Source organism: Ursus americanus, chromosome 17 (genome assembly GCF_024610735.1).
Source record: "Ursus americanus isolate L20-20 chromosome 17, mUrsAme1.1.p, whole genome shotgun sequence".
Taxonomy (NCBI): Eukaryota; Metazoa; Chordata; class Mammalia; order Carnivora; family Ursidae; genus Ursus; species Ursus americanus.
The window spans coordinates 15,667,037-15,687,970 of NC_142143.1; the positions used below are offsets into that span (position 1 = coordinate 15,667,037).

Sequence of the window (20,934 nt, forward strand, 5' to 3'; positions counted from 1 at the left end):
AATAGGTTTTAATTATGGTTGTTATGGATTCTACTTACTTATTTATTGTATGTTCATAGAGTGCGATGTTACAGTCATTTTCTTCATTCACATCTAAATATTCAACCAGACTCTCATGTAAGAAATCTTCAAAATTCCTGGGAAAAAATTGATGAAATGTACATTACTAATAAGCATTTTACTGCAATGTTTTACATATAATAATGGAGAATACTGGCTTTCATTTATACCCAAAGCATCTTTCTCTCCCAGAAAGTATCAATACATTGGGATGCTTGAAAAATGTTATTCTTGCATCACAGAATGATCGTAAATCACTGAAATAAAAACATCGATGAGACTTGTCAATCTGCTCCTCCTCCTTTCTCTTGAGAGAGAGAGAAAGCTCGAGTCGGGGCGGGATGGGGAGGGGCAGAGGGAGAGAGAGTATCTTTTTTTTTTTTTTTTTTTAGTTTTAGTTTATTTTTTATTTATTTTTTTCATGCAAAGTTCGATGATTCATTAGTTGCGTATAACACCCAGTGCACCATGCAATACGTGCCCTCCTTACTACCCATCACGAGCCTATCCCATTCCCCCACCCCCCTCCCCTCTGAAGCCCTCAGTTTGTTTCTCAGAGTCCATAGTCTCTCATGCTTCATTCCCCCTTCTGATTACCCCCCCTTTCTATCTTAAGCAGGATCCACGTCCAGCACAGAGACCAACGTGGGGCTCGATCTCAGGACCCTGAGATCATGACCTGAGCTGAAATCAAGAATCAGATGCTTAACCGACTGAGCCACCAGACACCTTAATCTGGTCCTCACTTCTGAAAATAACTTCTATGACTTTTAAGAGCCACTACGATGAGAGACGCAGCATCCACATCAACATATCCCGGTACTTCACAGTGCACTAATTTACACCAACACTCTGTGCTCCTCATGATACAAACTGATAAATATTTTACCAAGTCCAGGCAAGTTCACAAAGAGTGCAACAGGTTTTTAATAGGCTGATACATTTGGTAGGGAGCAGTTAAGAGACTAAAAATGAAAATATACTTTTCTTAAAAGCTCAGATCAAATAATGTCATTGCTGATTAAATCATATATGTGACTACTAAGAAGACTGAGAAGTTTTGCTTTGGCCACTTACCTGTACCCCTGGGCCAGCTCTTCCATATGTTTATTTGTGACTGCAGGCTTCTGCTTCTTAACAATTATGTAGGGTCTGAAATGAAAAAAAATAACAAATTCACAGGAGTTCAAAAGAAGAATTAAGTCAGCAAGTAAGTTTACTGTAGTGAAATGAGGGAAGCTGGGATGTGATCAAACAGATTCCCGGACTGCCTGAGGACCCCAGGTACTCTCTGCATATACGGGCGCATCGGGGTCGATCTGCTCTCTCGCTCATACACATTCACAGGCGCACACACGCCAGCACACACGTGTATGTGCGCACACGGACATGTACGCACACGCAGTGCTTCCTCCAAGTATCTTAGGAAATACCTGGTTTTCCATGGAAAGGCCACACAAAAATGATACTAAGATCTAGAAACAAAATCTTTAGTGTCTTATTTTTTAAAATGGACGGTCTAAATGCATCACACCAAAGCTATTTCGCAGGATTTCACATAGGGGTATGTGGTCTACTACCCAGGAAGCCAGCAGGCCGAGAACTGCCCCTGAGCAGAACAATGGTGTCCTGCAGTGAGGGTGTGATGAACATCGGCTGCTTACAGTGGCTTCTTTTTGGACAGACATCACTAGGCTACACTGGCAGGTTACCTAAAGCTACGCATTTATAGAGAATAAAGCTTTTTTACATTGTGATTTTGAGCGAGCTAATGGGTGTAAGGTAGAGAGCTTCTGGTCTCCCCACTCTGGTAGATTAACCTGTAACTGTCAGCGGTGATCTGCCGCTGAGGACCTCGCCACCACGCGGAAACACGGACACAAAGGATGGCATGCGGCCCCGAAACGTCAAGGGCTGTTGCTATTTGGATAAGCAGCTCTTAGAGAGAGGAGCGAGCAACCACCAAACACTTGTGCGCTCTACCCTAAAGTCCAAATAACTATTTGAGGACTAATGAGCACTTTTAAACAGTTAAGAAGAAGAGCTGCGCAATTACAAAAGGGGAGCACAAGCTGCTGAAAAATGAACTGAGTGAACTTTTCATGGAAATCAGCATTACCTCGAAATCCTGGCTTCTTCTGGGGAGGGAGGCAGAGAGCACGGCTACCTCATTCAAGGGCTGCAGGGAGTTCGGGCCAAGAGACTCACAAGTGAGGACAAGGACAGATGCAGCCACAGGAGAGGGAGCGGTCACACTCCGCTACCTCATTCCCCTTCTACTTAACTCAATAAACTACCTGTTCGTCCTGCCAGATCTATGTCAGGCCATTGTAAAACGACTTCTAAAAAAGAATTCATTTCTTTCAGACTATTCCATAATATGCTGAATGTAATGAAAGAGAAAAATCCCAAAAAAGAGTAACCTAAGAAAATGTTGTTTTCCCCGCCCCTAATTGATTATGTTAACAGCTTCAAATAAGTACTAACACGTGCCTGGCACCTACGAGGCACTTACCACACCTTCTATCAGTTAGTTCTCAGGACAACCCTAGGGAGGTATTATTATCGTTTACATCTTTTTCAGCCAAAGAAAGGAATAAAATCAGAGCCACACAAGTCGGTAAGTGGGAAGTCAGGACTCAAACAGAGGTATGTTATCACCTAGGGTTCTTTGGTTGCAAAGAACAGAAACCAATTCTGGCTAATGTAAGCAAAAATGGAATTTATTAATTAAAAATTTAAAAAAAAATTAAAGGAATTTACAAGAATTTACTTGAAGGATAAGAATAAAAAAAAAAAAAAGGTAAAATGCCCAGCCTCACAAAGAAAAGGAGCCCAAGGATCCAGAAGGGGAGGGGTAACGGGCAGTCTCTTGCATGTGTTGCTGTCAGGATGAATCAGTTCCAACCACTTCTTCCTTGAGTTATTCTATTTGGGATTCAAATTCTCTGAGGAGAGAGTGTAACTGGCCTAGCTAGGGTCATGTGTCTGACCTTTGGCTAAGCAGGAAAGGGCACCTGATTATCCCACGAAGACTGCCAACGGGGAGGGGCAGTTCCCAAAGCAAAGTGAGGAGGGTAACCGGAAGGAGAAGCTGGATGCTGGACAGACAAGGGCAGTCCACTCTCAGCTCTGGCAGACTTCTAAGCCCCAGCTCTTCCCACCACTCTAACCATTGCTAGCTCACTAACTTGGGCCCTAGCCCTACCTGAGGTCCACAACAAACGACCACAGTAAAACACACAGAGGCTTACAAAACAATGTACCGTCCTCAGCTGACATCCCTGATGTTCCCCGAAGACCAGATACCCTGTCATACTCATCTCTGTGCCCCCTTCTCTTGGCCAGTACCTGTACACATAAGCCCGGAAGGTGTGCTGAGTGACTAGAAGGCACCCATCCACTGGGTCTAACTTGACTTGCTTGTGCCTCCATGTTTTTTATTCTTGCCATTGCCCAGCCTCTCTCCTTTCCTCCTTCATCCAAGTAACATGACACGATCCCACTCATCCTGTGAAGTTCAGCTCACAGCAACAGAATACAGTGGGTAAAATCATGACTGTTGGGAGTCAAATGAACAGTAAGGACTGTCAAGTAAAGAAGAGACCCCACCACTATCTAGCTTTGGGTTGTTACTTATGTCTCATTCCTCATTTGTTAAATGAAGATAGTAATCTGCCCTTACACGGTTGAATGTAGTTAAAGCCTTACTCATGGTTTATCTACTGAAAAAAAAAATAACGGCTAGCGAGCATTATTACTGGCATGGTTGGCTGTTATTAGTAATTATTTCTGCCTTTGCCCATGGACTGAGCTCTCTGAGGGCAGAAACTGTTTCCCATTAATCTTTGAATTCTCAGCACCCAGATGCATATTCATGAGGTGTCTGCTAACTGAATTAAAGTTCTCTAAACAATGAAAGTGGATTCAAAGACAAAAACAAGCGTATTTCTTTTCAGAAGTAAACATATAAATTCTTTTTAGCAACTTATACCTGCACAGCCTTCCTCCATCAGAGGAAATATAGACACATCGATCTGTGAGATTCGTTGAGATGGAAACAAACTCATTGATATATCCTGCTCTTCGCATCAGTCGGAACGTATTCACTAGCTTCTTATGGTCTCGAATGACACCCAGGATGTTACCTGAGCAGAAAGGAGAATATTTGTAAGAGGAACAAAAAATAGATCTCTTCAGTTGAAAATATGCACCCAATAAAGATGAGAAGCGGCGCTGAGCAGTCACTTAAAAGCTCTGTTCCTCCACAGCCCACAGGAGAGGAGCACAGAGGGGCGGCCGAAGGCACCGGAAGACCTGAGTCTACAGGCAGCCCTACCACATGCTGGGCGAAGGACCTCGGGGTCCAGACCCTCCCGGGTTCGAACACTGGCTCGATCACTTCCTCACTTGATGTGAGGATGAAATGAATCGATCCCCCATAAAGCACTCAGAGCTCTGCCCAGCGCCCAGTAACGGTTATTTTTCAACTGCTCCTCCTGTCATCGTCATCTGAGAAATGAAGTAAATGGACTTTGTGTCCCAGGGTCAGCATGAGGACTCAGAGGGGTCCTGGGTGACAGTGGAGAGTAAGAGCTCTGTCTGCACTAGCCACTGGGATATACAGAAGGAGGTGGCCAGGGAACAGCCCTGTTTTGCTGCTCACTGGCCCTTGCCAGGAAGGACTTGTGCCCCCAGAACGGGAGGAAAGGGGAGAAGAGCATGGGAGCTACATGGTCAGGACGAGTGCCTGCAGGACATGTGAGGAGACAGGCACCCAGATCACCAGATCACAAGCAGAAAGGATGAGGGCCGCTCGTTGCCGAGGCTCTGGAGGACTCTGAAGCATGAGCTGAAAGAGAGGGACCTCTTGCCACAGGCTGTTGACAATCCATCATCGAGTGGCTGAATATAAGCCAACTCACTGTCAGGGCTCATCTGACTGTTTCTGCAGAATGTCTCACATGTGTAGCTTGAACTTAATGGTACGGCGCCGAGCCTTTTCCACTCTGGACCAGGGGGCGGCTGTGAAAGGGCAGAAGGCAGCCAGCCTCTGCGATATGACCTTGTGCTCTGACAGCGGGACCCTCTCAGACCCTGAGCACCTGGCCAGTGGGACAACGGTTTCTGTCACCATTTTTCTACCTTTAACTTAAGACCCCCTGGGCCCAGAATTGAAGTTTTTTTGTCCTTAAACATCTGGATGATAATGGCTTCCCTCCACCTCCCACCCAAAGACTGATCACGCTCCACAGGCCTCCACAACACACTCACCATTGAGGAAGACGAGAAACACATTTGGGTAAGAGAGCTCTTCCCCACACAATAAATTCACATCTTCTACCCCCAGGTTACTGGCTAATTTAACAATGGGTCCATCTTCCATGTCAGTCGTGATGTGTGTCATAAGGGCCAAGTTTTTCACCAACCCACACGCCTAAAAAACAAAAGACAGTCATTTCTAAGAATGACCATTAGTAAGACAAAGTACGGTTTTGTCTGAAAAAAGCTCACCGCTCTGCTGGCGGCAACGTAAAGCAGTCCAGCCTTGTAGGGGACGTTTTGGAGATTCATACAGAAGACTTACAAACATATACACAGAGGAATTTATCTTAAAATAATAAACAAGGATATAAACATAGATTTCGTCACAGAAATGCAGAAATGCTCAGCAAAGTACTGTTTGAAATGGCAAATAAGGATGGCATCACGAATGTTCCCTCAAAAAAGAAACTGATTACATAAGCTGTTGTTCCCTGACAACGGAACGCCACGGTCATTAAGAGGACACTGCATAGAAACAGTAAAGGAAAACACTGATAGATGTGGGTACCTAAAAATATACAACTGGCTGGAAATGAGAGAGTCAAGAGAGTCAATGCCCAGTACTCTATAAAGCTTCCTGGTCAGAAAAGGCAAAGAAAAGACTGAAGAACCGCTCCGATTAAGAGACTAAGGAGACGCGCGACTGGAAGCAATGTGCAATCCTGGGCCAGAAAACACACGTCGGTGGGATAACTGGCAAGATCTGAATAAGGTACAGATCCTATAATCTATAGATTATAATCCTGTTATCAATGTGTATTTCATAAGGTTGATAACTGAGCGATGCTCGTGTAAGATGTTCATGTTTGGGGAATCTAGGTGAGGGACTATGGAAATTGTACTATTTTTGCAACTTTTGTGTACATCTGAAATGACTTCAAAAGGAAAAAAATTAAATATTTTAAAATTTTTATACAATCAAAAACAATCTAAGACAAAATATGAACAAAGACATAGCACAGCAAGTAGAAAACAAAACACTTGAGACATGTAACGTGTATGTTGTCTTTGAATCTTTGAAACCACGTGCTGTGATGTACAAAACAGGGACTTCACAGAGGTTAGCTGGAACAGACTCTGGGAAATTCAGTGTTCCAAAGCCCAAGGGGTACAAGTGATGCAAATGTGACAAGCTGCGTAATTCTAGTGTGAATTCCCATATGGTTTAAGATAAATTAGGAGTGGAATGATAATTTTCTAAAAATCTAAACTCTGTATGGACTTCTGTTTTCACCTCCCTGAGTCATAACAAATTTCTACACTCTGGAACTTATATCTTCCCGTGTCATAACAAACGTATTGATTCATTTAGCAGCTCTCTGTGGGGCCTCTGCTGTGAACAAGGCTCTGTGCTGGCAGCTTGTGACAGAATGGGAACCCAGCAAGGTTCCTTCCTCCAGTAGCTTACAGTTTACAACGAACAGAATCAGGTGACACCAACAACGGTCAGCGTGAAGGAGAGAGGGCCACGATGCAGAGCCCCCCTCAGCTGCCTGGTTTGGTGCTCCCCGCTGGCTGCCACTGCCAAGTCTGATGCCCTCTAAGTGCACCTAAGGAAAATAAGGAGTTCCTTAAAAAGAGATCCCTGTGAACGAAGGTGAGGAGTCTCTCGATGTTCCCTCACATTCTTTTTTTTTTTTTTTTTTTTAAAGATTTTATTTATTTATTTGACAGAGATAGAGACAGCCAGCGAGAGAGGGAACACAAGCAGGGGAGTGGGAGAGGAAGAAGCAGGCTCACAGTGGAGGAGCCTGACGTGGGGCTCGATCCCATAACGCCGGGATCACGCCCTGAGCCGAAGGCAGACGCTTAACCGCTGTGCCACCCAGGCGCCCCTCGATGTTCCCTCACATTCTTATCCCCTCTTCATCGCATGGCTTGATTCTTGGGGACAAGCTAAAACAAGCAAGAACACTGGGATCCTATTTCTATGTAAACAAGATACTAGCTTGAATGCCTCTGTCGGTACTGGTTTTCCAATGACACTGATGTCCTGACGGGCTGCATCAATCAGGTCTCTGCCAGACAAGTGGCTGACCCAAAAAAGGATATGACCTGGAGGAATGGGGACAGGAGTAGAACACCACCAATAGGTATTACCTCTGACACAGCAGAGACTCCTCGGGAACCTTACCTCTCCTTCAGGAGTGTCCGAAGGACAGAGCATTCCCCACTGAGATGGCTGCAGGGAACGAGGACCACTCACTTTTCTTGTTTTTTCAAACTGAGAAGAGATTCTTGTCATCATGCCCAGTGCAGATATATATGACAAGCGAGACAGCACTTGAGTCACACCCTGGCGGTCCATTTTAAATCTCTTTAGAGACCAATTTCCCTGTGGAGGAAAACAAAACAAAACAAAACAAAACATAAGACCACCCCTGATCTGCTCACATGTTGCCTGATACTTTGCAGTCACTCGGAGAAGTTCAGCACAGGGACTATTTCTTTATGAAATTAGAGCCATGATGTATATTCAGAAATCAAAATGTCACAATTAAAATGAAAATTGAGCCAGGTCACTCACTGGGGGGTTTTTAATGAACATCACCTGTGTCTAGCAACCAGGTGAGAATGTTTTGATGTATCAACCTTATCACATCACAGTGTTCACTTTCTGAAGAACTAATTTTATCCTGAACAAGCCAGTTCTATCAGAGATTTCCACTGGAAGCAGTAAGCTAATTAATAAAACACTAGCAATTTCTACACACATTTTAAGGTAAAAGTAGCTTGAAGCACAGAGATAATTTCATGTTGGAATATGCCATTATTTGGAAGTCTTCCAAAATCTGTCTTAATTAGAGGAAAATATACCAATAGAAAAAGACCAAAAAAAAAAAAAAAAAGATTCCAGTAGCAGGTATCAGGGATAATGAATAAACTGTAGGCTTCTTAATCAAGGTTAAAAATTACATATATATTTGGGGCGCCTGGGTGGCACAGCGTTTAAGCGCCTGCCTTCGGCTCAGGGCGTGATCCCAGCGTTATGGGATCGAGCCCCACATCAGGCTCCTCCGCTATGAGCCTGCTTCTTCCTCTCCCACTCCCCCTGCTTGTGTTCCCTCTCTCGCTGGCTGTCTCTATCTCTGTCGAATAAATAAATAAAATCTTTAAAAAAAAAATTACATATATATTTAAATGAAGAAATATTATATATTCTCTGTGGCTATCATGTCAATCTTAAAATAGATTCATAGGAAATACATCTTGAACATTTAGTTTATCTTCTATGCACTGAATATACTATATTAAAGACACACATTAAATACTCTGAAAATTTAAAGATGAAGGTTAAGAATGGTTAAATCTTCAATTCATGGCAACATGAACAGTAGAAAACAGTATGCATAGAAAAGTGAAGTAGAAAATGTCCAAAAAAATTACTGATTCAATAATCTTTCTGATTCAAAAGAAAAATTACACCTGCTAAATGATGGGTCTTCATTTTTCTTTTGTGATTCTGATGAAAGCTATGTCTGTTCTCTTGGGAAAAATGCACATAGGCCCATGAACACAAAATTTTACATCCCGCTTCCAGGGAGGACTCACGGATCCCAGGCTAAAAACCCCAACAGGAGGAAAACCGCTTGAGTTTCAGAAGGAGATAAGGTGATCTGCTTGAATTAAAATATGGGACTCTGGGGGAGTTCCCTCACAAACTAAAGTTTAATCATTGTTATTTAAGATCTAACACTACAGAAACTTGAGGTTTTTGATAACGTGGAAGAGAGTTAAATTCTAGGAAAAAACTGTCCGTTACACAGCAAAGGAACACAGCAAACACATTTATTCCACGAGTTAACTTCTTCTGCTGCTTTTTCAGTTAACTCCTTTTCTGCTCTGAACGGGGGTAAGCCTAGGAAACGGGCCGTCACCCAGAGAGTAGGGCGAGGAAGGTAAATCAAGAGCCTACGCAGCTAAAATAAGGCCGCGGGCTGCTGGCAAACAGGAAGTAGGTGGGGAGGAAAGCCAAGATGTCCAACAAGAAGATTTGTTCTAGATTTCTGCGCCAGTCTTACAAAAGGGAGAGAAGAGAAAGAGACAAGGAGTCTAAACCTGCTCTTCTGAGAAAATGTATTTGTTGAAAATATGCTACTAATGGTAACAGAATTTTAGAAGCTGATCTTCTCCTGGATGCCGACACAGTGGGGTCCGTCTGCAAGAAAGTCTACTACAGACTTCTTGAATAAGCAGTTTTCTCCAGGAGGAAAGGCAGTGTCACGAAGGGGCAAAAGAACTACTCTAACAAGCTATCGTGACCTGAAAATCATGGGCTGGGAAGCGAGGAAAAGTCATTCTACCAGATGTGTGCTCAGTGGTCCTTGGAGGACCACTTCAAATATCCAGGGGTTACCTTCACACACATTTGGGCCACAAGAGTCGAACGTGCCTCGATGGACACAAAGGCCCCGGTTCGTCTCCAGTTAGAGGTAGCTGTCACTGCAGGGGCTGTTCGCACAGACCCACTGGCTAGTTTCTAAAGACACACACTGCAGCAAGTCTGCCTCTAATTCTTTCATTGTTAAGGGAATCAACCTGTTATTCCATACTATTCTGTGGGGGTGAAATCCCATCTATAAAACCAATTTTGTGTCTGGCATACAAAACATGACTAGACTTCATCAGATAGACCTACAGTCGTGATGCTTTAAGAAAGGGAGCCAAAACCTATCTGATAACCCTTTATGAACAGCCAGGGGCCCTGCACACACAGCAGCTGCCGAGGCCTGAATTCATCATTCACGTGAGGAACAGCTGATAGCGCTTTGAGGAATATAAACCTACAATGAAATGAAACATTCTGTATTGTTTGGGACAAAAGTTATCATTAATAAACCTACTTGCACTATGTCAGTTTTATTACAGAAAAAAATGGGAAGAAGTATCCATTAAAAGAATGGCTATTACCAGTTAAACTAAAAGATGTTTCCTCTATGTAAGAGGATCTGTTTTCTTTTTGCCTTACAGAACAGGGACTACAATTTGGCAATAAAGCTACATAGTAACAAAATTCCTAGTGATTAACATTTAAACTGTAGACTGTCTTTCAAAATAGAAAATTTATGATTTGTAAACACCCTTTAAATATATTTTTTCACCTAGAGTAGCAAAGTCCTTTACACTTCCATTCCACGGAACAAATGTATGACTAAGTCACAAAACCCTACACGAATGAATGAAGACTTACTGTAGAAATGGCATTCACCATGCCATTGGTAATCTGGTCCTGCCGCATGTGCTTCACAACATCAAACTGAGCTGCTCTTTGCTTAGGAATCACCTGGTCAGCGATCTTCTTCATTTCAGAATTGAATTTTTTGAATAAATCTTCAAAAAGAAGTGATAAGAGCTAAAAAAAAAAAAAGTATATGGTGAACTTTCAAAATGCATTACTAATCCATTTAATAAACTTTAGGTATTCATTAAACTGTTTTCAAAAAAGATGGAGTAACTGCTTAACAATGAAAAAATATTTTAAAATCCAATTTGATAAATATGTACTTTTCTATGTGCTTATCACTATATGAGGTATTGGGAATAAGAGCAAAAAATGATGACAGTTTCTGCACTCAAAGTCATTTAATTTAGACCAGCCACTTCCTGACTTCTAGATTTCACTGACCAGTGACCTAAGTTTTAATTTTACAGATAAAGATAATTAAAACCCCCAAAAGGGGATGGGGGAGAATTACCATTAAAAACTCTGACAACAGCAAAGATGTGATGCCATTTGGACCTCTCCTATATCCCTGGCAAAAATGTGAATGGGTGCGACTGCCTGGAGGACAGTTGCCATTCATCTAGTCTTCCCTGAGCCCCTGCAGTTCCTCCTCTAGGTACATCCCCACAGTGAAGCTTCTCAAACTTCAGCCTGCATGGTAATCACGCTCAGAGATTGTTAAAACGCAAATTGCTGGCCCCACCCCTACAGTTTCTAATTCAATAGGTCCAAGAATTTGCATTTGTAACAAGTTCCCAGGAGATGCCGGAGCTGCTGGTGGGGGAGGGGCACTTTGAGAATCACTGCCCTCCAGAAATGTGCATCCCTACAGATACAAAATGTTCACAGCAGCAATACTTTGTATGAGCTAAAGGAAAAGCCACACAAATAATATTTAGTTAGACAAATCATGGCAAACTCTGAAATAACGGAACACTATAAAGCAATGAAAATGAACAAAAATGAAATGAAAGGAACAATATCATGGCTGGAGCTTAAAAGCATAATATCAAGTGAAAGAAGCCACACACAAAAGAATACATATGGTATGATTCCATTTACATAAAGCTCAAACCAGCAAAACTGAACTCAAATTCGATGGCAAAACTCTAGAGAAAAGAAGGACATGAATACCATAAAAATCAGGCTGGGGGAGGATTTTGATCAGGCAGGAGCATGTTGCAGGGGGGAACTTCTTCTAAAGCGTTCAAATGATTTATTTCTCGATCTGAGTGCTATTTACAAAGGTATTTGCTTTGTAACAATTTGGTAAGCTGGAATTTGTTTCATGTACTTTTCTGTCCGTGCATAATATTTTCCTAATAAAAAGGTTATAATACAATACCCACCAATTACTCTGACATCATCTCATTTTTCAAAAGGACCTTTTAACATCAAAAAAAATGGCAGAGCAAATAATTTCAGAAGAAAAACACAAAAAAGTAAATACAATTCGCTTGATAAAACTCATACCATCCATCCTTGCTCATTCTTCTCCAGACCAGTGAAAACTGGACCACGGCCTCACACCAGTCCTCAGACCAGTGGTCTGGGCACAAGTCTACATAAGCAGGGAATGATGTAATGGCAACAGAGACCAAAGTAAAGTCTGAAACAAGACAGTTCAGCCTATGCTAGAACAAAAAAGTGTTTAAGCCCTCACGCTAACGTTATAAGCAGTATTAATGACTGATTTCATGAAACAGATGAATAGAAGAGGTAGAAGGAAGGCTAGGATCTGGAGGGAGTGGAGGGCTTAAGAAAGATTTGCAAATTCCACATCCAACAGGAAGCAGAAAGCCAGAAGACAATATCCCTTCCACTCTAATAATAAAAAAAGATAAATCAACTACAAAATCATACATTTCTGGAGTCCTGCTGAGAGGTAAGGTTGCAAGGCACCCAGGGGAAGCAAATACAAAGGTTTATAGTCTGGATGTCTACGGAGAGACAGGACACATGACAGAGATGACATCTGCCATAGAAGAAGATATTGGACAAAATTTTAAGGACTTCTTGAATGCCAAATGTGAGCTACCATGGAAGCTTAGAATCCTTCGGAACCTCAGACACAAGAGGATCTGCACTTACAAGTTCTTTTCCGTAGAGTGCTCCCGAAAGACTGGAGTCAAACAAAAGACCTGAGAAAGATTCCTGCATTGGAACAAGCGACAAAACCCTGACTATTTCCCTGGACTTGTGCTCAGATGAAGCAAACTCTTTAAGTTGCTAGAGAAGCGTCAGGAAACCCTCCTGCCAATATAGTTCCAGGGAAAGGTGACCTGCACTGAGAGAGGGATAGAAGCCTTCTGTCCCTGAGGCTGGAGAGGAAAGCCCCCCCTGCTCCCACCATAAGCCTTGCATCTAGTAATAAGCAATGGCAAGCCTACCGCTGGAGGAAGGCCAGCAAACCCTCTGGCCACCAATTCCAGGAAAAAGTACAGGGCCAGATGGAAGAGGAAGAGAAGCCAAACTGCATCTTTCCCTGCAAGAGGAGCATGAAACATGCTTGGGTCAAGGATCCTGCACTGGTAAATAGCAGGGGCTGGATACCACAGGGAAGGGCAGGAAACTGAAAGCTTTGCTTTATAAAATTGGGGAATAGGACAGAATGCCCATTCTTACCACTTCTATTCAACACAGTACTGGGGACACAATTCAGTGCACTAGGGCAAGAAAAAAAAAATGTTGGAAAGGAAGAAGTAAAACTGTCATTACTTGCAGATAACCTGTATGTCCACATAGGAAATCCCAAAGAGTCTTAAAAAACAAAACAAAACAAAACAAAACAAAACAACTACTAGAACCAATGAGTTTAGCAAACCTGCAAGATACAAGGCTAGTATACAAAAAGAACTTGTATTTAAATTTTTTATAAAGATTTACTTATTTATTTGAGTGGGGGGAGAGCACGAGCAGGGGGTAGGGGAGAGCACGAGCAGGGGGTAGAAGAGAGGGAGAGGGAGAAAGACAGACTCTCAAGCAGACTTCATGCAGAGCTCGGGGCCCAGTGCAGGGCTCGATCTCACAACCCTGAGATTGTGACTGGACCCGAAATCAAGAGTCAGACACTGAACTGACTGAGCCACCCAGATGCCCCAAAAAGAACATTACTGAGAGACATTAAAGAGAATCTCAATAGCAGAGATACTATGTTCACGGATTAGAAGACTCGGTATTATTTAGATGTCAATTCTCCCCAAATTATTCTATAAATTCAATCAAAATCTCAATCAAAAACTAGGACGCATTTTTTAAAAATGAAGATGCTAATTCTAACATTTAAGTAAAAATGTTAAAACTCCTAAGTTTATGACGATAGAAGGAAAAAAAAAACCCTTCATCTGTGGAAGAAACGAGAGAGCTAAACCAATATTCTGTAAACTAGTTAAAAAAAAAAAAATCTAGCAAGCATTTACCCTGCCTTTCCCATATATGTCATGTCTCAGAGTAACCAAAAAGATGATAATGAAAAGTACTCTTTATTGAAAATTCTAGCTAAAAAAAGTAGAAAGAGTAAATTAGCGTATCACTATTTTGCATGCCCTACTCAAACAATGGGTAATGGAATGATCATTATCAGCTGTTAAATAAAACCATCAGGAGTGATGGGGAACTTTACAACAGATGACCCAGGGCCCCAAACACCTAAACCCAGTGATCAATTCCAATGACACGAAGTGTAGATACAAGCAGTCATATTCTTCCTGACAGGATCCAACAGCCAACTATACAATGCAACCCCTGAAGCATTCTAGCCAAAAAAAAAAAAAAAAAAGATCTTGAATACGATCTAGCCTCTGAATTCCTGGTTTACAAGAAATTTACGAGAGAGAGGAATACACACACACATACACACCATGAGGATACCATCAGCAAAAACCAGAATTACAAAAAAAAAATTATTTAAATCAAAAAGGAAAATGCAAATCAAAACCACAAGGAGATGCCACTCTACACTCACTAGGCAAAAATGTTTATAAAGTTTGATATTAAGGCATAGGATAGAGATCATGAGGAACGCCTATCCAGTACAACATGCAAACACTTGGGAAACTAGTTTGACATTCTCCAGTTAAACTGAAGATTTAATTTGACTCCAGCACTAGGCATTCCTATTTGTAGAAATTCTTTATATGGGCACCAGAAAATATAAATAAGAATGTTAATATTTTTTTTTTAAAGATTTTATTTATTTAGTTGACAGAGACAGCCAGCGAGAGAGGGAACACAAGCAGGGGGAGTGGGAGAGGAAGAAGCAGGCTCATAGCAGAGGAGCCTGATGTGGGGCTCGATCCCATAATGCCGGGATCACGCTCTGAGCCGAAGGCAGACACTTAACGACTGCGCCACCCAGGCGCCCCAAGAATGTTAATATTTTTTTAAAAAGGGAAATCATACAAAGGAATGATCAGTAGAATAAAGTGTTATTTATCATAAATATATATCTTATATATCATATCATATTACATATATACAATGGAATATAATACAAAACTGGAAGTACAGTGACATGCAACGATATAGAGAAATATTAAAAACAATGCTGAGTGAAGAGAAATGTTGCAGAAAAATGTATATGGTATGAATCTATTTTTACAAAACTCAAAAATAAGCAAAACATATTGTAACAAAATATTTAAAATTTTTTAAATTAAAAATTTTAATGATGTAATAAAAATAGTGCAAAAAATTCAAGATGGGGGGAAAAAGAGGAACAGAAGAAAGATGAAATACACAGGTAAATGGAATGGTATTAATAATGGTTGGTTATTAAGAATTACTTGAGAGTAGGGGCGCCTGGGTGGCACAGCGGTTAAGCGTCTGCCTTCGGCTCAGGGCGTGATCCCGGCGTTGTGGGATCGAGCCCCACATCAGGCTCCTCCGCTATGAGCCTGCTTCTTCCTCTCCCACTCCCCCTGCCTGTGTTCCCTCTCTCGCTGGCTGTCTCTATCTCTATCGAATAAATAAATAAAAAATCTTAAAAAAAAAAAAAAAAAGAATTACTTGAGAGTGGCTCTGAGGGTGTTGATTTTTATTTGTACTCTTCATAACTGATATATATGTACCATTTTAATTTTTATTTTCATGTTAAAAATTACATAATAAATATTAAATGGTGACTATCTGAAACAGTATAACCACAGAAGCCCAATCAACGGGATGGAATAGGAAGTCATAAAAACAAACAAGGATGGTTCTGTTTCCGGAATTGGTGGAGTAGCTCCTATGAGATGGACTCACCTGCTGATAAACAGTTATAAACTCTGGACAAAATATTAAAACCATCTGAAGTCACCGGAGATTGTCCAAAAGCAGGCAGAAACTGGGGGAAAGCCGACACTTCTCAGAAGTGAATGGCACTGGGAGCATTTCCTGTTTGTAAGGCTTTCCAATTACGGGGAGTAAGAAGGGTCCAACCTACGTTGAGAAGCTAAAACCCGGAGAGTGACCCGCAATCTTATTGGATTGAAGACCCAGATGAAAAAGATTTGAGCTACGGGAGAAAACCCCCAAATCAGGTGTGTAAACTTAACCCAAATCTCTGGCTGAACCCCGACCTACACATTGAGAGGTGTGGCCCAAGTCCCCCCACTGCCCCAAATCTGGGTGGAGGTTGTAACTGCTTCTTCCAATACAGTACAAATAAATAAAGTGGAAGACAAGGTCATTAAGGCCACAGGGCTCCGTCTCGTTCATGGGAGACACTCGTTCGGAGCCCAGAGCCACCCCAATGCCACAGCACTGACAGGCCAGGGCCCAGCCAAGAGCCTTCTCGCCCTCCCCACACCCGTTAGCAGAACATTACCAACTGACCTCCAGCAACACCATGTGAAACCGAAGAACCAAACAGCCAAATCCTGCCTGAATTCCTGACCCACAAAACTCTGTTATGATGAAATGGTGGTTGTCTTAAGCCACCGTTTTGGGACAGCACGCAACGTAGCAACAGATAATCAGAACACCATTTATAAGAAGTTCTTGAAACTAAATAGGTGGGTCACTACAAATAAATAGCAGGCATGCTTGCTTCTTCAATAATCAAATATAATGGGTATTACAAGTACCTAAGTTTCTTAGTAAAATTAATTGCACTGTTTTTTTTTTCCTTTGTAGGCATTTTTTTCCCTTTAAAAGAGGAAGAAAAAAGCCTGACATATTTGTAACGTAAGTTACCCAACAAAACATTAAAGTAGTATCACGGGGGTCTAACATATACACTATTTACTTAAAAGGGAACTCTGAAACTCATTGAAACCATCTAAGTTAAAGATTGTCCAAGTTCCATACTGACTATATTATTGAATGTTTATAACCCACAGGTCGTTTTTGGACTCATAAGGAAGAAGATACTGACAGCAAATGAGTCTTTTCCTCGAGCTACTTACTACTTTAGTAAGAATTTCCAAAGTGGAATGTGATTTAAAGTTAGACATGTCCCTCCACTTTTCTACTAAAATCAATTTTGCAGACAGGAAAGCCAGGATCTTAGACTTGAATGTGCCACGGCAGAAGTGTTCTAAAAAGAAAACTTCCTCCTCTGAGAGCTTAATCCTTTCTCCCACTCAGACCCAGCAGTTTCACTCATGGGAAGAAAGAACATGGGAATGGAAGCAGGTGCAGAGGGGTGAGCAGGATGGAGAAGCCCATGGCAGCGACTTCCTGTGCGAACTGGCAAAAGGGCCTTGAATAAGCGTCCTGAACGGAAGCAAATGCCCTTAACCTAAACCACAAAAGCTCAGCTCGATTTTAATTAGCCCCTTACACTTAGACTTTTGTGTCTCAAATTATGACAAAGATTTTTGGATTCCAGCTGAATTTGTTGTGGCCCCCTGATTCAAACACAAGGAAACGCCTCTCATACTAAACAAGTAAAACATAAGGGCACGCTCAACAGAACTACTGCCTCATTACATTTCTCCACCTCCAGATTTTCGGTTTAAGAGAAATTACGTTCTCCAGTTCGCAGGGCAGTGAGAAACTGCAGGGCCATGTTGCACAATACGCCACATTATTTAGGTCAAGAGTAAAATGATGAAAAGAGATGAAGCGCTGGTGATAATATTTAACACCTTTCCTTGCTAGTACGAGGCCTTTTCAGCCTGCTTAGGACAGGAACACTATAGAGCAAATTATATTTAAGGGAAAAAAAATGAGGACAGCTCATCAATTGATTTGCAATGAAAATGCTGAAAAAAATTAATAAAGAAGTTAAGCTGCTGAAATACAGTTTCACCAATTAGCTTAATGTCAGAGAATTCTAATTAGGCGTCTTGAGATTGCTATTTAGTGTTAAGCCTTCAGAGTGCCAAATTCTCCTTTTCACACAAACTGGTTGCAAAATTAAAGACATTAGGCAGCCTTAATTACATTATCAGAACAGCTGGGATTAGGCAATCTCTGAAGTCAAGACGGCATTCTTTTGTCACAGGGTGGAAATCCCTGGCTTTCCAGGGTGCCGGATTTTTGGTGCCGTTCCATATCTCACCCATACAAAGCAAGCTGCATTAGAAACAAAAAATTTGCAGACAAAGAATAGAGTAATGCTCAGCAAATAATGAACACATTACCGAAAAAGAAAAGGTAGGTGAAAAGATTAAGCCTGAAATCGGTAGGTTTTGCTAACACCTCCACTGGCGGCTGGCCTGGCAGCCCTCTGGTGGCAGAAAGACTGAGGAAAGCTCTGTGAACCCACTTGGCCAGTGCATGCAGCTCTGTTATCTAAAGCTGAAGCACATTTATGCTGCCTCGTCCCATGGGGTGTGAAATTAGCAGCTACTGTTTTTACACATTTTTGCCAACACAATGCCTTTTATGTCTTTACATTGTTTATAAAGCAATGTTTTCTTACACATGGGAACCCTCTTTTTAATTCTAATTTTTTAAGCAACAGGATAGTCTCTCCTCTCCTGACTCCATTCCTTATTCCTCTAAACAATCGACATTTTTTTTAATGGCCTCGTCTAACAGCACGATTTTTTTCCAATTAAGAAACCGTAAATATGAGGACTGATGGTGGTGGGGATACCCATACTACCCTGCACAGAGGTCAATCTGAAGGTGGCGGAAAACCCACCTGCTAGCACCAACCGTTAACCACACAGAACTTCTCTACTAGTCCAGGCTAGCCCTTTTCCAAAACCTAAAACTGCTATCGTTTTTTAAATCCTAGCTTTTAAATTTTAGTGGTAGTATGTTATCCTAGCCACCATCATCTGTCATCTGGAATACTGCCACAGCCTCCTAACTGGCGCATTTCCTGGCCTGTTCATCTCCAAATCTGATCGTTCTAAACTGAAAATCAGATCATGCCACATCCCTGGTTAAAACTCTTCAACAGTTTTTCGCAGCATGGAAAACTCAATCCAAACCCCCTTGCGTGGCCCACAGGCTAGTTCTCCAATGTCCTCCCCACCCCCACACCTCATGCAGTCCAGCCCAGTGATCCTCTCCCAGCTCCCCAGGGCCGGAACTGCACAGAGATGACGCACTCGCAAGGGTCTCTTGCTGGAATGCAGTTCCCAAGGTTGCACGAGTCTGGCTTCTCCTCACCGAAGTCTCAGCGGGAATGTCTGAGGGCTCAGCTTAAAATACATCACTTTTTTCAAAGAAATCTTTCCTGATCATCCTGACAAAAGGAACGTCCCTTCCCTCCACCAACACCCCAGCTCTCTAACATTAGCCTGTTTGGGGTTTTATTTAAACACCTAAGACAGCTTCGTATTACCTCATTTCTTTCCTGTTCACTTGTTCAACGCCTCTCTCTCCTACCAAAATGCACTTTTGAGAGCAGGTGCCTCACAGAGTGTCACTCACTGACACATAGCTTTACGTGGGGACTCGAGAGATAAGTATCAGTGATTCCTGTCCTCGATGAGCTTACTGTCTCAGGGGGAAAGAAGCTTGCAGGGGAAGAATTACATATACTTCAGCATGTAAAGCTCTGAATCACGTGTCACTGGCATTTGGAAGACAGAGCAGCTAACTTCTCTGGGGGTTCACAGGTTTCAGAGAGGGTGACTCCAAAAATGAAGAATGGGCGGGAGCTCGTCATTAGGGGGAGGGCAGAGGGAGACGAGGCAGGGGCCACCGAGGCAGAAGGCATAACTCAAAGGTAGGAGGATGGAAGAGCATCGCGGTGTGCCTGGGAAGGTGGAAGTGACCAGGCAGGGCTGGAAAGGTGCAGGTGCAAGGTCACCAGGGACCCTGGAAGCCCTGCTCAAGAGTCTACACGTGGTTCTGTAGAGCCGTCAAGCTTTCATGACTGCCACAGAGGAGCTGCCAGGGAAGAGAAAGTAGGCAGAGAAATAAGCCCTTATATCCCCAGTCAGGCAGGGAGGCTCCCTTTCTATTTGTTTTAATACTGGGATTCCGAGTAAGCATGCATGCTTTGAAAAACCTTGAACTCCACACTTGCAGCTCAGGCCTGCTGACTTAGAGTAATTAAATCACCTGTCCTGCCAACTCCAATCGCTTGTTACCGTAATAGTCCCGGTCATCCACTTTATTATCTCCTTGGGCCAGAATCACTCTTCGCACCATCACTGCAGTGTAGATACACTTTGCTCGGAAATTGAATTCTTTAACCTGTAATTCAGAAGTTAGAGAAAATTCCTGAGACAATGCATGTTAGGCACTATCAACTCCTTCCTTCCCTGTACATTTCATGCCACTCCTTCAAAGAGGTGGTGCCCACCAACCCTCCTTGGGCTGGTCTGTGAACTCGCACTTGCCACTTCCTTTCTCTGGGTCCCGAGGCACCATGGCAGAAGGCAGGACACTCTGCTGGGGACAGAGAGGCTGCTTGGAAATGCACTGGGGAGCCAGAGATGCTCAACTGTTGCTATTTGACTTTTAAACAGTCTTTCCAGTCATCCAGAGGAGTTTAAAATTCTGTTGAGTCCCAGCTCTCATATTAAGAATTTTCTAATTCTTTGAATTAGCTCAAAACACACATGAATGGCAGCCAAAGGGCAGAATCGGAGATCTGTATGTTTCTGAGCCAGCAAGGTGTTTTAAAATAACAAATTCCTGTGGTTAGGTGGTCACTCTCCCCTTCCACAGAGCCCTTGACTTTCCTGTATGATCAGCTCCTGAAGGTCGAGTATGCAACCCCTGAATTAGAGATTATTCATGAACAACACACGTGGTAACTCATTATAAACCAGATTGCTTGGTTAGCAAGATCGTCTAGCAAATAATTCTATCACTTAGAAAGAATAACATTATATTAGAGAGGAATGATTACTCTTGCCCACACCCCACATACCAACATGACCAATCTCTGTATAATGATAAATAAATAAAAAGTAAATACAATTGGC

At 42.3% G+C, this 20,934-nt stretch overlaps 1 protein-coding gene and 1 long non-coding RNA gene across 2 annotated transcripts in view; one reads left to right on the plus strand and one right to left on the minus strand.

The window, feature by feature from the left end:
- Positions 1-20,934, minus strand: part of POLR3B (RNA polymerase III subunit B) — a 107,023-nt gene that overhangs the window by 51,179 nt on the left and 34,910 nt on the right. The window contains exons 12-18 of the mRNA XM_045779423.2: positions 20,063-20,197; positions 10,577-10,738; positions 7,520-7,720; positions 5,335-5,497; positions 4,055-4,208; positions 1,138-1,212; positions 39-137 (exon numbers count right to left, since the gene is read on the minus strand). Coding sequence (XP_045635379.1) covers positions 39-137; positions 1,138-1,212; positions 4,055-4,208; positions 5,335-5,497; positions 7,520-7,720; positions 10,577-10,738; positions 20,063-20,197 — 989 coding nt within the window. The remainder of the gene's footprint in view (positions 1-38; positions 138-1,137; positions 1,213-4,054; positions 4,209-5,334; positions 5,498-7,519; positions 7,721-10,576; positions 10,739-20,062; positions 20,198-20,934) is intronic.
- LOC148108631 (uncharacterized) lies at positions 5,960-17,109 on the plus strand. The gene is made up of 3 exons (XR_015727106.1): positions 5,960-6,097; positions 16,727-16,777; positions 16,933-17,109. It is a non-coding gene; the product is annotated as an uncharacterized LOC148108631 (long non-coding RNA).